General features: G+C 41.6%; 2 protein-coding genes across 2 annotated transcripts; one reads left to right on the top strand and one right to left on the bottom strand.

The window, feature by feature from the left end:
* Positions 1-518: 518 nt before the first annotated feature.
* cdc42ep5 (CDC42 effector protein (Rho GTPase binding) 5) lies at positions 519-3309 on the bottom strand. The gene is made up of 2 exons (XM_073486035.1): positions 3180-3309; positions 519-2366 (listed from the first exon to the last, which is right to left on the bottom strand). Exon 2 carries the CDS (start codon positions 2362-2364, stop codon positions 1462-1464), a length of 903 nt encoding a protein of 300 aa, XP_073342136.1. The 5' UTR covers positions 2365-2366; positions 3180-3309; the 3' UTR covers positions 519-1461.
* A 3203-nt stretch (positions 3310-6512) lies between these two features.
* leng8 (leukocyte receptor cluster (LRC) member 8) lies at positions 6513-16816 on the top strand. The gene is made up of 15 exons (XM_073484611.1): positions 6513-6870; positions 7592-7724; positions 8052-8261; positions 8417-8494; positions 8629-9058; positions 9862-10030; positions 10110-10280; positions 10482-10727; positions 10816-10980; positions 11116-11410; positions 11609-11710; positions 11830-11898; positions 11988-12117; positions 12206-12413; positions 12506-16816. Exons 1-15 carry the CDS (start codon positions 6830-6832, stop codon positions 12666-12668), a joined length of 2610 nt encoding a protein of 869 aa, XP_073340712.1. The 5' UTR covers positions 6513-6829; the 3' UTR covers positions 12669-16816.
* The last annotated feature ends 597 nt before the right edge of the window (positions 16817-17413 follow it).

The raw sequence follows: 17413 nt of genomic DNA, 5'->3' as shown, positions 1-17413 counted from the left end.
TAATGTTTCGGTTTCAAAACAGCCTCCCAGCCAAAACCAAGCAATATAAAGACGCCTTTATTCTGTTTCCTCTGATCATGTAGCACCAATTTAAAAAAATATTAGTCTTTTGACTGATTAAAAACTACTGTTATTAAAATAGTACTTATGTGAAAGTATTATCAAACACTACTGAGAGTATTAGTTACTATCAGTGGTTGCTTCCAGTGACTGAGCGTAACTCAGGAGATTTACTCAAGTACTGTACTTAAAGAACACTTAACTTGATTATTTCCATTTGCTGCTACTTTATACTTTCACTTCACTACATTTTAGAGGCAAACTTTACCCCACTACATTTATATAACTTTAATTACTTTGCAGATTACATGCTGCACCCCTGCACATTACTTTATTGAGGAAGTGGCTATAAATAAAAGTCCAGGCTTAAGGATATTCAGGTTCACAGTGAGTACCTTTTTGCTCTACTTTTGCCCTGCAGTCATTCAAAAAGAAAAAAAAGAAGTCATAGCCAAGGCTTGTTGATATTTTAAAATCCCAATAATTGTTTTATTGTTTTCTCTGAACATCCTTATTAAACCACAGGACAACACATGTTTAAACCAGCATTTTTCAACAGCACAATGAGCTCAATGGTCTCTCCCTTTTACAGCATTATGAAATATAACACTTCTTCAAATACAGGCATTATACAAGCAAAGAACATGTACAAAAATACACCGCTGGTCCTGATTAACTATTGACCTTAGAATCCCATGATTGTCTGAGCGTTTAGTCGCCTAAAGAAAATCTTTGGTGACTTGATAACATGCTGAATAACTGCAAAACAGATCTGATTTGGTCTCAGATTTGGAATGTGACAAATTCACAGTAATTGATGAGACACAGGTTAACTTTCTCTCCTGGGAGCTATTTGTAAGGCTTAAAGATCAAGAGAAGACGTGGAGATCGTAATAAACATGCAATATGAGAAATAGATATGAAGACATTGATATGGCACAGGGTACAATAATGTAAGCATACAGCTCCCTTTAAGGCACTATAACATACAGCTCAATAAACTTTACATGGCAAATATACTGTAAGACATGGTAAAACTTAAAATTAAATTTAGCCTGAATCAAACTTTCCACTGAGCATCAGTTTCATAGCAAAGCTTCCAGGTGAATGAAATAAAAGTGCTACAAATCTTTCACTGTAAGAACCAAAATGACACTGTTTTTTTTTATCTTAACGAGTCTTTTGTGAATCTGTTACCCTCATAGATAAAACATTAACTGTGTTTTCCAGTTGAGCAACATCGTCGAGCTGTGTATCTCTCACTGAGTCTTGAAGAATCCAGTTTGCACACCGGTTAAAGCCTCCCATTCAAATGACACTGACATGAGTTTAGGGAAATACAGTATATGTGATTTACTTGACAGCAAAGATGTGTTTTCAAGGGGAAGCCGTGCTGATCCCCTATAGACCGATTTCATCATCAAACTCGTCTTCAAATGTGTAGCCTCGTCCTACTTCCTCCTCCTCCTCCTCCTCCTCCTCTTCCTCCGAGTCAGAGTCTGAGTGGCAGCTTTCGACCCTCCTCCTGTCCAATGAGGTGACCCCTTCATACTCTGAGCTATGCGACGAGGCCGGGCTAGGTGGCAAATCTACTTTGTGATTGGTGAACTCGGTGCTCACCTCCTCCACCTCCTTGTCGCTCTCACCCATCGTTGGACTGCGACACGCCAGCTGATCTTCATCCTGGAAGTCAAACGCCTGACCCTCCTCCTCTTCGGACGCTTGGCGAATGATCTCCTCGCGTTTGTCGCTGAATCGCACCTTTGGTCGTAGCCCCTTTGGCTTGATCCCGTTGGCATCTGGTATCCTGCTGTCTCCCACCTGGTTTCCATCCAAACCGACCAAGTTCTTCCCGTTCTGCATGTTCACAGACACCTCTGTGGCTCCTTTAACCGAGGATGTGCTGCTTTTGGGACTGAACACATCCTCCTCGTTGGAGTCGAGCCCCAAACCATCCATGATCCCGAGTACATCCCCAAGCATAGACGGGCCTAGATCCAGGTCCAGGTCGAATGAAGAAACTGACTCAGAGTGCTGGAGCTCATTGTTCTGCGGGCTTCCTGGAGCATCTGTATAAAGATCACTGTGGTTTGCTGTCACCTGATGAGGGTCAGAACCTGGCGCGACCTCTTGGCTCGCTGCGTCGGGGCTCGGCTGGCTCGGGCCAAGAGTGGATAGGAAGGAGGTGTCCCCAAAGGCATCACCACCTCTCCCAATGTGCATGGTGTGGCGAAAGTCACCCAGCGGGGCCGAGATCATGGTGGGGTCCAGGCGAGGGGCCCGGGTGGATTTGTGCAGCGGCATGACTGTAGACAGATTGAGGAAGAGGTGAAGAAGAGGGTAAATTCACTTTCACTCTGAGCAAACGAGATAACATAGTGTAAAACCAAAAACTGTGCAGAAAGCAGCTGAAAAACTGGAGCCTGATAAGACAGGGCCGCGTCAACACGTCTAGTTGTGCAACATTGCAGGAGAGCAATGAGCATTTTGGCACTGGTGCGGCTGTGAAGGCCATGCTGAGACTTGTACTTGAAACACACTCATGCAACGCTAGCACATACTTTTCTCTACCCTCAGGGGTGTGTGCATGTGGACGAAAACAAGACAGTAACTGTCTCTACACAAAAAAAAAGCTGATTATGACACCTATGAGCTGTGACTTTAATGCTTAGAGCTTAAAGCTTAAAAAAAAAAAACTACTCCTGTTGAGACATTTGAAGTTAATTATTACACCATCTTTCCAGTAGTTGAGAGTGGATATCACCTCATAAAGTTATATCATGTTTGACAGTCTCAGTCATCTGATTAACAATGTCTTTATCAACATCAAACACCAGAGCACACATCTGAGAAATCTTTCTTTTTTCTTTCATGAGTGTGAGTCTGGGAGGGGAGGGGGCTCACAGGCCTACCCCAACCCTCAAGACTTCACAATCACAATTAAAGTAAATGCTACACGACTTCAGTGAAATATATAGTTTATTTCACGTCTTAGAGCCTACGTAGCAACACGTGAAGGCTACACGTATTGATCAAGCTGTGAGAGGATCAATATAAAAAAGTGATCAATTGACTTGACTGAGCGTCACCGAAACATTCAACAAGCGTGTGAAACTTACTTTTAACGAGTGTATTCTGGTGATCGGTGGGCTCCCTCCTCACTATCCAACTCTTTCATCTGGCTTTTTGCTTTCGCTTCCCTCTCGACTTTTCCCTCGCTCTTTTTCTCGCCGTCGCTCGTTTGTCTGTGTGTGAATTTTCTTTTTCTTTCCAAAGGGATGGGCATGGGCGAGGAAGTGACGCGGGGAGAGCTGGATCAAAGTGGCTGTCGACTTTACCAGACACTGTTGAATGTGAACGATCTAACAGTCACATCCACAAACACAGGGGGAGAGTTGTCCTGTTTGTGTTGGTTTTGTTACATAACGTGATGTTATAAGTGTAGTTTTATTAAATAAGCAGCGTGACTGGGTGACTGGAAGGTTGTGTGTATAAATATCCAGATGAAAAGTATCACAGTGTCACTGTCATGATGCCAACTTCACTTTTATGTAATAAGGGGAAAATAAGGCTGGAGCCAGGATTTGGAAATACTGAAATCACCAGTCAAAATCCTGCCACTACTAACAAGTAAGTTTCTAAAAATTGTTTTGATATTTGGGTTATGTTTCATTTATTCACAAGGCTGTTGTTTAAAGGATAAGACCAGCAATATTATATATTTTTTTTAATTAATTTTAACAATGTCTGCAGTGTTCATCCCCAGGATCATTAGTTCCTCCTGAGGACTAAATGTTTAAAAACAAATATATACATTTATTATACCCCAGGAAGGAAGTTGGGATTCTGTAAATTAAAAAGTAAATAAATAAAAAAGTATGGTCTTGACCTGCTCTAATTCAAAATGTCATTAAATAACTTTTGTTGTAATTCAGCGCTGTGTTTATCAAATTGACTTGACTTGATTTGTCTTCTACTTTCCAAAAATGTTAAATGAGTTTCTTAAACAGCTGGGTATTGTAGTTGTCAACAAACTTTACTCAAACAAGAGTAAACAGTGCATTTGTAGGGGACTATTTTCAGCTGAGGAATAACACACATTTTGTGCACTCCTCAGCTTTGACAGCAGTAGAACAACATATTCGGTCATGACTCAAAATAAACGACAGCCTGTGTTTTTGTTTCCAATAAGGGTTATTGTACTTTGTGTGTAGGTATATAATTTAGTTGCTCGTTTTATGTGTAGTTATTTCAGTCATGATACTGCAAAGTTATAATCTGTACTGTTTGTGGTTGTTGTGTTAATTAGGACGCCAGGAAGACTAGCAACCACTCTGTGGAAACTAATGGGGATCCCAAAAAAAAAGCTCATGTTCATGGTGATGAAGGCACTGGTCACCCAGTGCAACAGGCATGAATGATGTGTGTGGGACCACAATAGAGGGCAGGGGTTTGGCTTTTGTTACACAGACAATTCATGTTAGTAGGATCTTTCTAGGACTTTTTTTAATGGAAATTGATGCAAATATGAAAAAGTATAGGCCTCATATTTAGAAATACATGAAGTAAACAAGGTACAAGGTGAATTTAATGTCATTTTTTCAACAAGGGTTTAAAAAAGACAATAAAGATTGAGTCCTTTTAAGTCCTGCTACATCTACTTTAGATGATGGAGTCTTGATGATGAATTGAACACAACTCAAAGTTAATTGATAGTTCTGTCCTGTACCATTCACCATCCTTGATTCTTTAACTTTAATTTATTTGCTCAGTTTTCGTTGTCCTTGTTTCTAACTGTCAATTTATGTGTAGTACACTGATACACACACACACACACACACACACACACACATGAATGAATATAAACTCTCACAATTGCTAAAAATCATCAAATTCCTAGATAGAAAACCCATTTAATCTATGACCTCAGTGTCCTCAGTGGTCACCTCACTCAGGCTGCGGTTATGCTTAATGCTACACCAGTATACCAGAGACGTTTAATTTCACCCTGAAATTATTATGAAGGGTTTCATTTAAATTGGTGCAATTACGATGGAATGCAGTCAGTGAAGTTAACCCTCATGAGCTGCACCACCTAGCTGAAAATATTTTTAAAGGGCGTCAGACTGGTGCATAATAAACTCACACAGTTAAACCCACACTCAGCCACTTACACAACCAATAACTAAGAAAGTCTCTTAAAAACAACTGGGCGAAACCTGAATTTTAATCAACAACAGGAGTGGAGTTGGGATACTTTTTAAGAGTCCAAATTATCTGGCTTCCTGTCTCGAGTCAAAGAAACAGTAGCATAACCAAAGCCCAGGTATTCACACAATGGAGCTGGCTAGTGAGTCATTGTTTGTGAGATGTAGTCACAAATGCTCGACATATTTATGTGATGATGTAGCCGGCAAGACAACAATGGGAGCAAATTATTCATTGAGCAGGCACATGAAGTCATTCACTGTGAGAAATGGGCTGGAAATGACACCAATTACAGTATCTTATTTGTTTTGAGAGCTGCACACCCTGACATCAGAGAGGATAAAGCCCAGAAAAGTAAGACATTAAAAGGAAGGCGTCATGGTATTCACTTCATAGTGCGTCAGTATTAAAAGGCCACACGGCTCTCAAGTGAGCTCTGCTGGTCTTTTCTGTGCAGCAAAATACAAATTTCTTAACCTCACAACAGTTGCAAAGCTCACTTGCGCTCCACAGAGACTTCCAGAAAGCTTGAATGAATTGGGAGATCATGTGTGGGAGAAGACTGAGACAGGAAATGACTCTCCTCTCCATAATACACAAACACTCACTCAAGGTCACACAAACACACATCCTGCAGCTGTGTGTGCTTCAGAGGAAGACAAGCGGAAGACTGTGTAAACCTCAGTGAGTGAATAGGCCTAATATCTATTAAGTTTGACAGGACACAAAGTAAAAGCATGCACCGAGTTGTGGTTTAGGTAAAATGAAAGCCAGCCCAGTCTCCCAAATATGGTCACAGTTAAGAATAGTGTCACGTTGGCAACTCACTGACTAACAAGATGAGCTGATGTTGAGATAAATAATATACATTTGGGATTATATATATATATGTGTGGTTTATATATTATTAGTGATTAGACTTTTCTTTTCCTTTTCCCTTCTAACTAGACCCACATGAGATAGAGCAGAGTTTATGCCCTCAGTTTAGCCTCTCAGGCATCACAATACAACCCAGTCATTGTGATTGACAGGCTAGAAAGTGACTACGGCTCTGACTCAAACCCAAAGCTGGGGATTTGATTGGTGGAGGCTGCAGGGGGCGGTACAGAAGGTAGAAACATGGGCGAATAAACTCTGCCTGCAAGGGCGTACTCTGGGCAAACAAACCATTACTCTCCCCGCATAACGTCACTTGACTTGGCCGATTTTACCTTAGCTGCCATTTTGTATCTCCACAGTTTGGCCAGACGAAGTGGGTCCTCAACGAAGAAGGAAGCGAACATGCTAATGTTGACATATTTTTTTTTTATTTGCACCTTTACTTAACATATATTAAAATTTGACTTGTTTTGATAGGATAGCTTTATTCCCGATCGGCTGCTCTTCTTGTAGCTAATAAGACCGCTGATCGTCGAATCAGTCTTCATCTTGTTTACCTTTTGATGTAGCAGGAGAGCTAACGCTAACGACGTTAGCCGAGTTTCTCGCTAGCCAGCTAGCTTAGCTAGCGAAACACTGTCCTAGCCTTAGCCTCCTAACGCTAACTGTAGTCAGTGGCGAAATGGCGGCCAACACGACACAAGCAACCCCTACAACTAACTGGTAGGTCGCATTTTCTACACACAGAAGACCAACAACACGTGGTGAAAGACATAAATGTAATATAACTTAAGACTATAACGTTCACACATAGTGTAGATGGTTAGCTATGATATTGACTTAACCACAATTATGCTAACTCGGCTCCGATAGAGTGTTGACAAATGTTAGCACACCTAGCTCCATGCAGGCCTTCAGATTGATCAACAGAACGCTAATCAATTAACGTTAGGTAACCTAGGTACGTAACGATGGTAACTGAATCGTTAACATTAGATGGTATTTAATCATTTGTTGTCATCGACTGGAGGGTTTGGTGCAGCCAACTGTGATAGAAATGCCAATAATTAAATGTTAGCAGACTCTAACTTAATGCAACATATATTTAGGTAGTTATTTGTATAATTTCCAGCCGCAGACTAACATTACGGTAAGTCGTTGATTTGCTCCAACCAAGATGATGAGCGGTTGAATGTTACCAAGATGAAAACTCAACTGTAGGTGGAAGTTAACCTATATTAAAATTTCTAAACAAATTTAGCCAGTCATACCTGCTTTGGAGTAAGCTATAAATATAATATAACCTACAAGTCCTTATTGATGGATTTTCAAATGTGTGTCGCTCAACATCAAGACTTTTCAAGCATGTGTTCCTGCTGTTTATCAGGTTAAAGATTACCTATTTCAAAACCACCCTTAACTCATGTTGTTGTGTTGTTGGCAGGTCCTACGGTGCTTCTGGAGACAGCCAGGTTCACGAAAACCCGGAGTGGGAGAAAGCAAGACAAGCGCTAGCTTCCATTAGTAAAAGTCAGAGCGCTGCTAAGACTACACAAGCCAACCGGACCACAGCAGAGGTTTGCTTTTATCTCTTTGTTTTGTTGTGATTTTAGTTTATAGACCTGGAATCAAAATCCATCGTGGGGAATCTGATCTGAAAAATCACATCAAAATAAATCAAATTTTGATTGGCCACATCTAAAGATGGCATCAGAAGAAATATAATTGAATTCACATGCTGTCGACAGAATCAAAAGTATAACTCTGTGCATATGAATGTGTAAGTTGGGGGAATAATTTACAATGATTTATTTTTGTATCTTCCTGTAGCATTGTCATTTCTGTCCCTGTCACGTGAGATCCTTTCTGCAGGTTTTAAATAGCAAGGCTGTTTGTCATTTCAGGCTGGTCAGTTCCAGCCATCAGTGACTGACTCTGCAGCCATGCAGCAGCAGCAGCAACAGCAGCAGCAGCAGCAGCAACAACAGCAACAACAGCAACAACAGCAACAACAGCAGCAGCAGCAGCAGCAGTACTATCCATGGTACCAGCAAACTCAGCAGCATTATCCTGGATATACATACCCCTATAACTACTACTACCCCATGGGTCCAGTAAGTAAAGAAAATAATTTTGATCTCATCAAAATGTGAAGTTCTGTTAAATTACCAATTTCCCCTTGGGGATCAATGAAATATTTCCTCCTAAAATAACTTCTGATGCTGAGAACGTTGTGTAAAGACAACATGTGTTTCTCTGACTTTTCCAGTATGGAGCTGCATATCCACCAAATCAGTATGGTGTACCCCCAGGGCCTTACCCAGGAACTCCAACCTCTAATGGACAGGTACATAACAAGAATTTCTAGAATATTTAGAAAACTAGAACTATGAGCGCCTGACAAAATAATGCCTGAGTCACTGGACATGACCAGTGACCCTTGCAAACTCATTAATAATTTTCCCTTTTCTCTTTCCTTAGCCTCCTCCAGTGCCTGGAATGGAAGACCAGTCCCCCAACTACCCCTCTCAACCACAACCTCCTCCCCCTGCTACTCCCCAGCCACCCCAAAGCCCAACCACCTCAGAGAAACCCCCTCCTCCCCCACCCCCACCTATTCCTCCCCCTCCCAACTCCCAGTACCCCCCTCCGCCATCCCAAAATGCTTACGGCGCCAATAACTCCATGCCATACCCACCTGGAGACCCCAACCAAATGCAAGTTTACAATCATTCCCAGGGAAGGCCTAACTATGGACAGGGCTTCCAGGGCCAGAACACCTATCAGCCCCCTCAGAATACCTCCCAGCAACAACAGCAGCCAGGCCAGTATGTGCCAGGGCTTGGCAGAGGAGAGACCAACAAGAACAAAAACCAAAAACAAGGACAGCAGCTGTGGCACCGCATGAAACGTAAGATTTACTCTTTTCTGAGGTAGCTGATGTGCATAACATTATCTCAACTGAATTACTACAGACAGTTTCATGTAGGTGTCACAGTTAATCTCTGATGCACTATACACATGTCATTCCTATTATTGTTTCCATATTTGCATTTGAGGTCTCAAATTCTGTTTGTTTCAACTATAACCAAGTAACTGACATAGATAACATATTAGATCAGTAAGTAAATGTATTCATACACAAGAACCTAGAGTGGGAGAAATCATTTTTCCCTGTACATACAGAAAATATGTGTAATAAAATAACATTGTTGTTGCAAGAGAGAGGCAGAGAGCATCTCCATACAAGAAAAAACATCCACAGCAATGTAGGAGTAATACAGGCAGGCAGGCGTTTCACTTAGCAACAGTTGTACTGACGCACAATCCACGTCTCTGAATCATACCAATCAGAAAGCTCACGGTCTGGTTTTTGACCAATCAGGAACTTCCCTTCTTATTAGGAGGTGCTGATTGTCGGAAAGGGCTGTGAGGTTTAAAAATTGAGGCCGGTAGAAATGTTGTGGCTCTACATTCTGAATCCAGACCAATTCAAATATTATACTAAAGAAGTAGGTTTTGTTCTTCTGCATCTCTATGTTTGGTTCCTACAAACATACTAGTGGTTAATGTTATAGAGGGCTGAACAGAAAGAACATAAAACATGACTACAGAAGCTGGAAACTGATTTAGAGTTTAGCCAGTTTAAGTTATACAAAACATTCTTGTGGGAGTTTTTCTTATATCCATCCTTTTTCCATTTTTCCCTTACAGAGGCACCTGGAACATCCGTGAAGTTCAATATTCCCAAGAGACCCTATCAGGTTCAGTGTTCTCCCATTTCCAATCAGACTTACCCTCCAGGCGAGCAGCCCTCAGGATTGAATCCAACTCCTTCCTCCCCAGCTGGTGCTAGTGCTACACCTGGTGGTGCTCAGACACGGTGAGAACTGGTCTGTCTGCACTAATTCTGTCTCTTAAATCTTTGAATAGTGTGTTTACTTTGGATGCTTTCTCTCCAGACCCCAGGACTGGCCACAGGCCATGAAGGAGTACGTGCAGCGCTGTTTTACAGCCTGTGAGACGGAGGAGGACAAAGATCGTACAGAGAAGGTGCTGAAGGAAGTGCTGCAGGACCGGTTAAAGGATGGCTCTGCTTACACCATTGATTGGACTCGTGAACCATTGCCCGAGTGAGTTTAGTCATGAATTTGTGTTTGTCCAGGATTTATATTGATGTACTATCTTATGATGGGGTTTTAATAGAGAACAGAGGTGAATTGAAATGAAAAACTCGATTCTTAGCTCTAAATGGTTGTGAACATGTGTATAGTGTATAGTGTTGCCTGCAGGTTGAAAGCACATTAAGATTTGGTCTATCGTTGTCTTTATAGGCTAAAGGTCAAACAGTCTCGTTGGGAAGCTATTCCACAGAGGAACTCAGATGGCTCAATTAGCCGTGGTGGAAGCACAGCAGCTGCAGCGTCAAGAGGCAGAGGTGGTGGACACAGATTGGGGCACTACAGGAATATATTTTCTCAAAGGAGTCCATCTTCTAGTTCCTCCCGTTCCTCTTCCCGCTCTCCATCCCCCTCCCATGGCCGACACAGAGACCGCAGCAACCAAAGGCATAGACGCAGGTAAAACACAATTTCCTCTCCTTTTCTTTGGTTATGGTGGACGTCATGTGTATTTCGATTTCAAATGTGTGGTTCTGTGTGCTCCCAGTGATTCTGGCTCACAGTCAGACAGCAGCATCTCCAGCGACCTCCGACCTCAGCTGTCTCGACGGAGTCAGAGAGGAGCACGTGGTCGTGGTAATGACAGGGATAGAGGCCGTGGAGGTGGAGAGCGAGGACGTGGAAGAGGAGGAAAAGCCAACAGAGGAAGGCGGTAAATAAACATATATGAGATACTACAAACATTTAATCCAACCATATTATCAGGCCCCTACTCTTCTCGTTGAGGAAACCTCAAATCTTTGTTTCTTTTACTAGTTTGTAAATAACCTTTAACTTCCTCTCCCAGAAACATGGAAGACGCCAATTCAGCTGTTGGAAAGAAAAGGAAAGGCGGCAATGCTGGTCTGGATTTCCACGACCCCAACAGAGAAGCCAAGAAGCAGAGCAGAGCTGCTCGTTTTCACAAGCAGCTTCGCACAGAGCCGCTGGTTCTCTCCATCAATGCTCTGGACTTACCTGATGGAACACAGGAGGGCCTCAGCTGGGAGGACTGCCCCATCGTGGGAACATGCCAGGACATCACCAAGTCCTACCTGAGGCTCACCTGTGCCCCAGATGCCTCCACTGTGCGCCCTGTGCATGTAAGTCTTACTCAATACTGAACAAATGCGTAGTTAAAGGTTTCGTAAATCAGTTTTTCAGCATACTTTTTTAGACCGTTTAAATTGCATAAAACAAGGAAGAAGAAGGAGTGGAGGAGAATATTTATTTCTTCTTCTATATCACATAACATCCAGACTTTAATCTATTTCTGAACTTTTTTTTAAATTGTTACTCAGGTCCTGAGGAAATCTTTGCAGACTGTGAAAGCCCACTGGAAAAACAACCAGGACTACGTCTATGCCTGCGAGCAGATGAAGTCCATACGACAGGACCTCACGGTTAGTTATCCTCATATGTTTTGTTTGTCCTTCTTGTCTATTTGCCCAGTTAAGTTCTGTCTGGGTTTGTTCTTATTTTTTCTTTTATAATCTGTTAATTTTCCTACTTCAATATCCAGGTCCAGGGTGTTCGAACTGAATTCACAGTAGAAGTGTACGAGTGTCATGCACGCATTGCTCTGGAAAAGGTGAGTCTGTTTTGAGTTATAAATGCTGCATCAGCTAAGTGATAACAGTACATTTGTTTTAATACCTGCTGAATGTTCATTGTCTTCAGGGAGACCACGAGGAGTTTAACCAGTGTCAGACCCAGCTGAAGGCCCTGTATAAGGACAATCCTTCAGAGAACATTGGAGAGTTTACAGCATATAGACTGCTGTACTACATCTTCACTAAAAACTCTGGAGGTATGCTCACATTGTTTTCTTTACGCGTTCTCATCCTTTCGGCATTTCCTTCCACTTTTTAACCTCGGCCGTTTGTCTTCCCCTCCAGATCTGACCACTGAGTTGGTGTACTTGACCCCGGCACTGCGGGCAGATGTGTGTGTGGCTCATGCTCTTGCCCTCCGTGCTGCCTGGGCCTTAGGAAACTATCGCCGTTTCTTTAAGCTGTACCTGGAAGCCCCGCGCATGGCTTCATATCTCATTGACAAGTTTGTAGAGAGGGAAAGAAAGGCTGCACTCAGGGCCATGGTCAAAACGTAAGTCACGTTACAGAGGGCTCTTTTTGGAAATATTAAGTTCATATAACCTTTGTACTGATTTCTGTTTCTCTGCTTCCTCTTGTCTGCAGGTTCAGGCCCGACTTGCCGGTGCAGTATGTACAGTCCAATCTGGGCTACTCTTGTCTAGACTCCTGTATGGCCTTTCTTACTGGGCTAGGTGTCACGTTTTATCCCTCTGACCCCGAAAAGATAGACTGCAAAACCAGCACAGCCGCTTTGGCTGCCTCCTGAGGGGGGCTTAGTACCATGAAGGGAGATGCTAGGGGACCATCCAGGATCCTTACATACACAATTTACTGCACTTCAGACACCTCAGCCAGTTCAGATAGAGTAGCTGGCAGACTTACAGCCATTGAAGACCCATACATGGTAGAAAACCTGCTGCAAGATTCAGATTTCAGGAGGCAGATGTAATTTTCTGATACTCAGTTTAAAACATGAGGAGTCTGCACACAGTCACTCAAATACTATAAGTTAGGCTTGTGCCCAAGATATCTTACTACATTCATAATGCCAGAGTGAGTCAGTAGTTAAGATTTGAGATTATCATGTAATCTCAGCATTTAGAGGCCAAGAGGACCAGATCAGGGAGGCTCTCACCCTCATGGTTCCTGTTCCTTTACCACCAGCAGATGTCAAAGCTAACAGTGTTCTGTCATGTTTTTTCCTTCCTCAAGTCAACAGCTCCAAGACCAGAAGATTCAAGCCTTGTCAGCCAAAAAGGGAAATACAATCGGCTGTTCTTCAAGTCATTCAACACACAACTACAGAATCAGATCAATTTTACATCTTCCTCTAAGAGACTGAGATAACGAGGTGAGAAGACGCCAGCAGTTTGTCTGAAAGAAGAAGAGGTGGTGGTTTGTATGTCCTGCCCTGCGCCCAGTTCTCCTCAAGGTATCTGCAGTTGGCTGTTCGTCCTGTTCCTTGTATCCAGTCGTATACCCGTGAAAGCAATGGACTTAATTCTTAAAGTCTTGTTCCTGATTTAATTAAGTGGTATTCATTCGCTGGTCACAGTCATGAAAAGGTCGGCCTGCAGTGAGGAGAAAGTCTCAATCAGAAGAGCATTGACTTTGTATGATCATGGATACAGGCAAGTGTTCTTCATCAAGCTGATCCCCTCACTCCTCCATACCCTCGAAGCTGAGCTCCATCTCCAGAATCAACACACCCAGAGGCAGAGAGGGAATCTGCCTCCATCATCCTCAGGTAGAAGTCCTGCCAGCACCTGGAATCCACCACGCTGATTGATCAACACCGCAAAGTGGAGCAATGGAGCCCACGTGTCACCCACGTCTTAACCTCACAAGCTGTTATTCCAAAGAAACATCTTAAAATACAGCTGAGGGTGATTCAATGTGGTGGAACAGCAGCAGGAAACCAGCTGCTTCTTCCAGAAGGAATAACAACGAGTGGTTTGTATGCTACGTCTGGCTCTGGTTTTTGCGAGGCTGGTAAGAGAAAGGGACTTCTCTGGAAGGAGGTGGATGACGACCAACAGAGATGTTGCCTCACATTTTGTCTGTGTTAAATGTTATGTCTTGTGTTTTTGGACAGCAGTATCGGCCTTTATCTGGACAACAGGAAAAATAATTTAGATCCAAAGCAGATTTTTATGAAAACTTGAATAGGTGATTTAAGTATAACAGATTTGATGACATCCTAAAAAACACACTGCTGTCTAAATTAAAGAAGTTTAAATCAGAACACGATTTTTAAGCTGTCAGTAAATGAATTAAAAGGGAGATGTAAGTTGAGTGTAGAGGAGTGCTTTTATGTCCATTTTTCCAGCTGTTAAGATGCTTTTTTTCCTCAAATTTCGTCACTCTAGTGTACAGAAACTATTAGAACTAAATGAAAAGCAGAAGACTCCCTGTAAGTGGCAGTGGAGTTGTAGTGGCGTTCCCTCTGATGTGAGTTTGCTACATTTATTTTCAGGAGGTCTGTGCTTTTCAGGACCTAGAGTAATATTGGTATTGGTGCACAGTCTTGGGTGGTAATTGGGAAAAATGTGTTCTGATACTTAAAATAGTGATCAGACAGCTTGAAAATGTCAGGAAATGTACCCCTCACCAACAGAACTTTTCAATATACAATTAGTATGCTACGATATCCGCATTGAGCTGTGATTGAAAACACAGGCTGACATAATTTTTTAAAACTAATTGAACAGTATTAATTACCACTGTGGGACTATTGAACCTGAGGTATTGAAGATTGTGATGTAGCTGACCAGAACATGAGTTCTGAGAGTGGATGCAGGCTTTCTGTACAATCGACGTGTTAACATGTCTACAGTATATTTTTTGTAAATATTGTATAATATTGCTGTGGTTTCTTTTCAGTTAGTGCATAGTTTAGTGTTTTGTTCACACACGGGTAAGTGTGATATTTTTTTTTTCCTGGGTTTTGCAAAACTCTTCTGAGACCATTTATGTGAATATGTAAACTTAAAGCAGACAGGTCTGGGTCGGGTTAGGTGTTATTCTTTCGCAGTGAATGTAGAGGTGCAGTTGATAATTGCCAGTTTCCAGCACAGCCTGGGAACAATGCAGGCTTTTGAGATGTGATGCTCGATTTCAAGTGATAAGAAAAATTTGGTTGCTAAAATTGGCCCTTCAGGCAGAAAAACACATTGCCACATTTGTGTCACTTGCCTGTTTTCTGGCAGTTTTGTCTTGGCAAATACAAAACTGGCATATACTCAGTGACGAATAGGACCTCCACTGCCAAACGCACATGTTGTTAACGCCTTCCACTATTCAAAAGTTGACAAAACGCTCCTGTAAACCTGGATTTGTTTTCCAAACTGTCAGTTGTTCATAATTTCAGCAGATGTTTTGTAATGACAACGATCTCAACATGTTTTCTTTCTTCCCCCTTCATCTACCTGACCCCCCCTGTCCTCTTCGCTCTCCCCTCCCCTCACTCCCTGAACCTCTTCTCTCACACACCACCAGACTTCTCATTCTTCAGCTCGTAGTACTGCTGCATTGCAGGAGCACACGGAGTGATGATAAGTGGGCGAACCGCCTCCAGACGCCAGCCGGAGACAGTGAATTGTGAGCAATCCAAGTCTCTTGGTTTGACCCACTGAAGTTGAAGCCATACAGCTGATAAAATACATGGGAGCCTCACATAATGAAATGTGGAAAATGTTGATCTGCTGCTAATGTGATTTGCTGCTAACCCAAATATTTAAAGTCTTTCTGTGCAACATGAATACCTGTTTATTTTTTAAAGACAATGTTTGATGATTGACAATGTCACCATCTACTGTGGTTTTCTGTTTATCCAGATGCATTTATGTGATTTTTTTTTTTTTAACAGAACGCCCACAGTTGACATTTAGATTCGTCTTTCTTTCACTCTATTCACTCAACTGTAAATCCATTTATTTACAGTTGTGAATCATTTGGCTTGTGTTTCCTGGATTGACAGACCACTTACAGAGAGTTTAATACCTCATTGTCTAAAATGTGTCTGGACATACAGAACCTGCTCTTATCCTACATTTAGTAACATTTTTTCTTGGTATGCAGTCTTCTTTAGGCAATTTTTCCTTATTTGACAAGTGCTGGTTTTGTGCTCCCGTGCTAAGAAATTTACCTTTTGGTTTCTTCACATGTGACGAGCTTGACTGATGGTTGTTTGTGTAAAAGGAAGATTTCTCTACATAGTTAAAGTTTGTACATCTCAGGTTTTTCCGCATTGAAACAGCCTAGGATGTTTGCTTTGTCGTTTATTTTTTATTTTTATTTTTTAGTAGGAAATTCACCCCAGACAACTAACAATACACATTTTCATTTTGGATGCTATGTTTTTCCCCCCTCTCCGATGCCTGAGTCATGTTTTCAGTATTTTTTGCTCCCATGTTACTGTGAAACCTCCATCAGTCCTTGTAACTCCTACCTTGATATCTGACACTGGAACAACTCCCACCTCCCCTCACTTCAGCTGTGTTCATTTCCTGCCGTTTTCTTTTTAACTTCATTTGAATTTGTCTGTTCTCACTTTCTCAGATTTCCTCCCCCTGCATGCTCTCCTACTCCCCCTCCTCCCTCTCCTGTCTCCTCCTACAGATCTAACAAGTATTTTTTCTCTTCTCATTCCTATCATTTTCCTTTTATGTTGAGTATGTTTGTGACCGTTTGCCATGTGCAACTAGTCACTCTCTCTAGTAAGTATTGTATTGCGTTGGCAATGCTTTCATAGTTTGTGTTGCAGCTCACTAACAACTGAAGCTGAAGGTTTATCTGCAATGCCTCCTCCCCACCCCACCCCATACCTCTACAGATCTGACATGATAAACTGCCATTTTGTAAATTATTGTATATATATTTTGAAAAAATCTAATAAAATTCAAGTATAAAGAGCATGAAGTGTTGTTTCTAAAACATGAAATACATATTTGCAGTTTATGGTGATAAATGGATAAAATAAAAGCACAGTTTAAGATAATTGGTTTCAGAAATGAAGAGTCAAGTTTTGCAGTGACAGTTTATTGTGAAATGTCAAATATTGAGAGAGACACCTGTGACACAAGGTAAGTGGCTACTTGACATTTTTAGATTTTTTTTTACAGCTCAGTTCGACATGTTGATTTCAGCCAACACATTTGAGGTATAAGACGTTATTGAGGTGAATTGAATGGAGTAGTTGGAGTTTCATAAAAGGTGGAAAAACAATTTGAAAAGTTAAAGGGGAAAGGATAGAAAATACAGCAGCAAAGATTAATGTACAAGAATGTATAAAACTACATGTTGAAAATAGCAAAGGATTGAGCGCATGCATTTAAGAGAAAATAAAGCAAATGGACAAGTAAAGGAGATAGGAAGCAACAGGAAAAATAGTGTAAAGGCTGGAAAGCTTTAAAAAGAAAGTTTATTGAAAATGAAGAACTTAAGATATTTCTAGATACCACGAATGAAAGCCTCAAAATACAATGACATGCAATTAATATTTAATCTAAT

Source organism: Pagrus major, chromosome 17 (genome assembly GCF_040436345.1).
Source record: "Pagrus major chromosome 17, Pma_NU_1.0".
Classification (NCBI taxonomy): Eukaryota; Metazoa; Chordata; class Actinopteri; order Spariformes; family Sparidae; genus Pagrus; species Pagrus major.
This window is presented reverse-complemented; position numbering and strand designations above follow the sequence as displayed.

Coding starts and splice junctions, on each gene's coding strand:
- cdc42ep5 (XM_073486035.1), bottom strand. CDS start 2,364: ATGCCGCTGCACAAATCCACCCGGGCCCCTCGCCTGGACCCCACCATG.
- leng8 (XM_073484611.1), top strand. CDS start 6,830: ATGGCGGCCAACACGACACAAGCAACCCCTACAACTAACTG. Junction 6,871..7,591: donor GCAACCCCTACAACTAACTG/GTAGGTCGCATT, acceptor TGTTGTTGGCAG/GTCCTACGGTGCTTCTGGAG. Junction 9,059..9,861: donor GCTGTGGCACCGCATGAAAC/GTAAGATTTACT, acceptor TTTCCCTTACAG/AGGCACCTGGAACATCCGTG.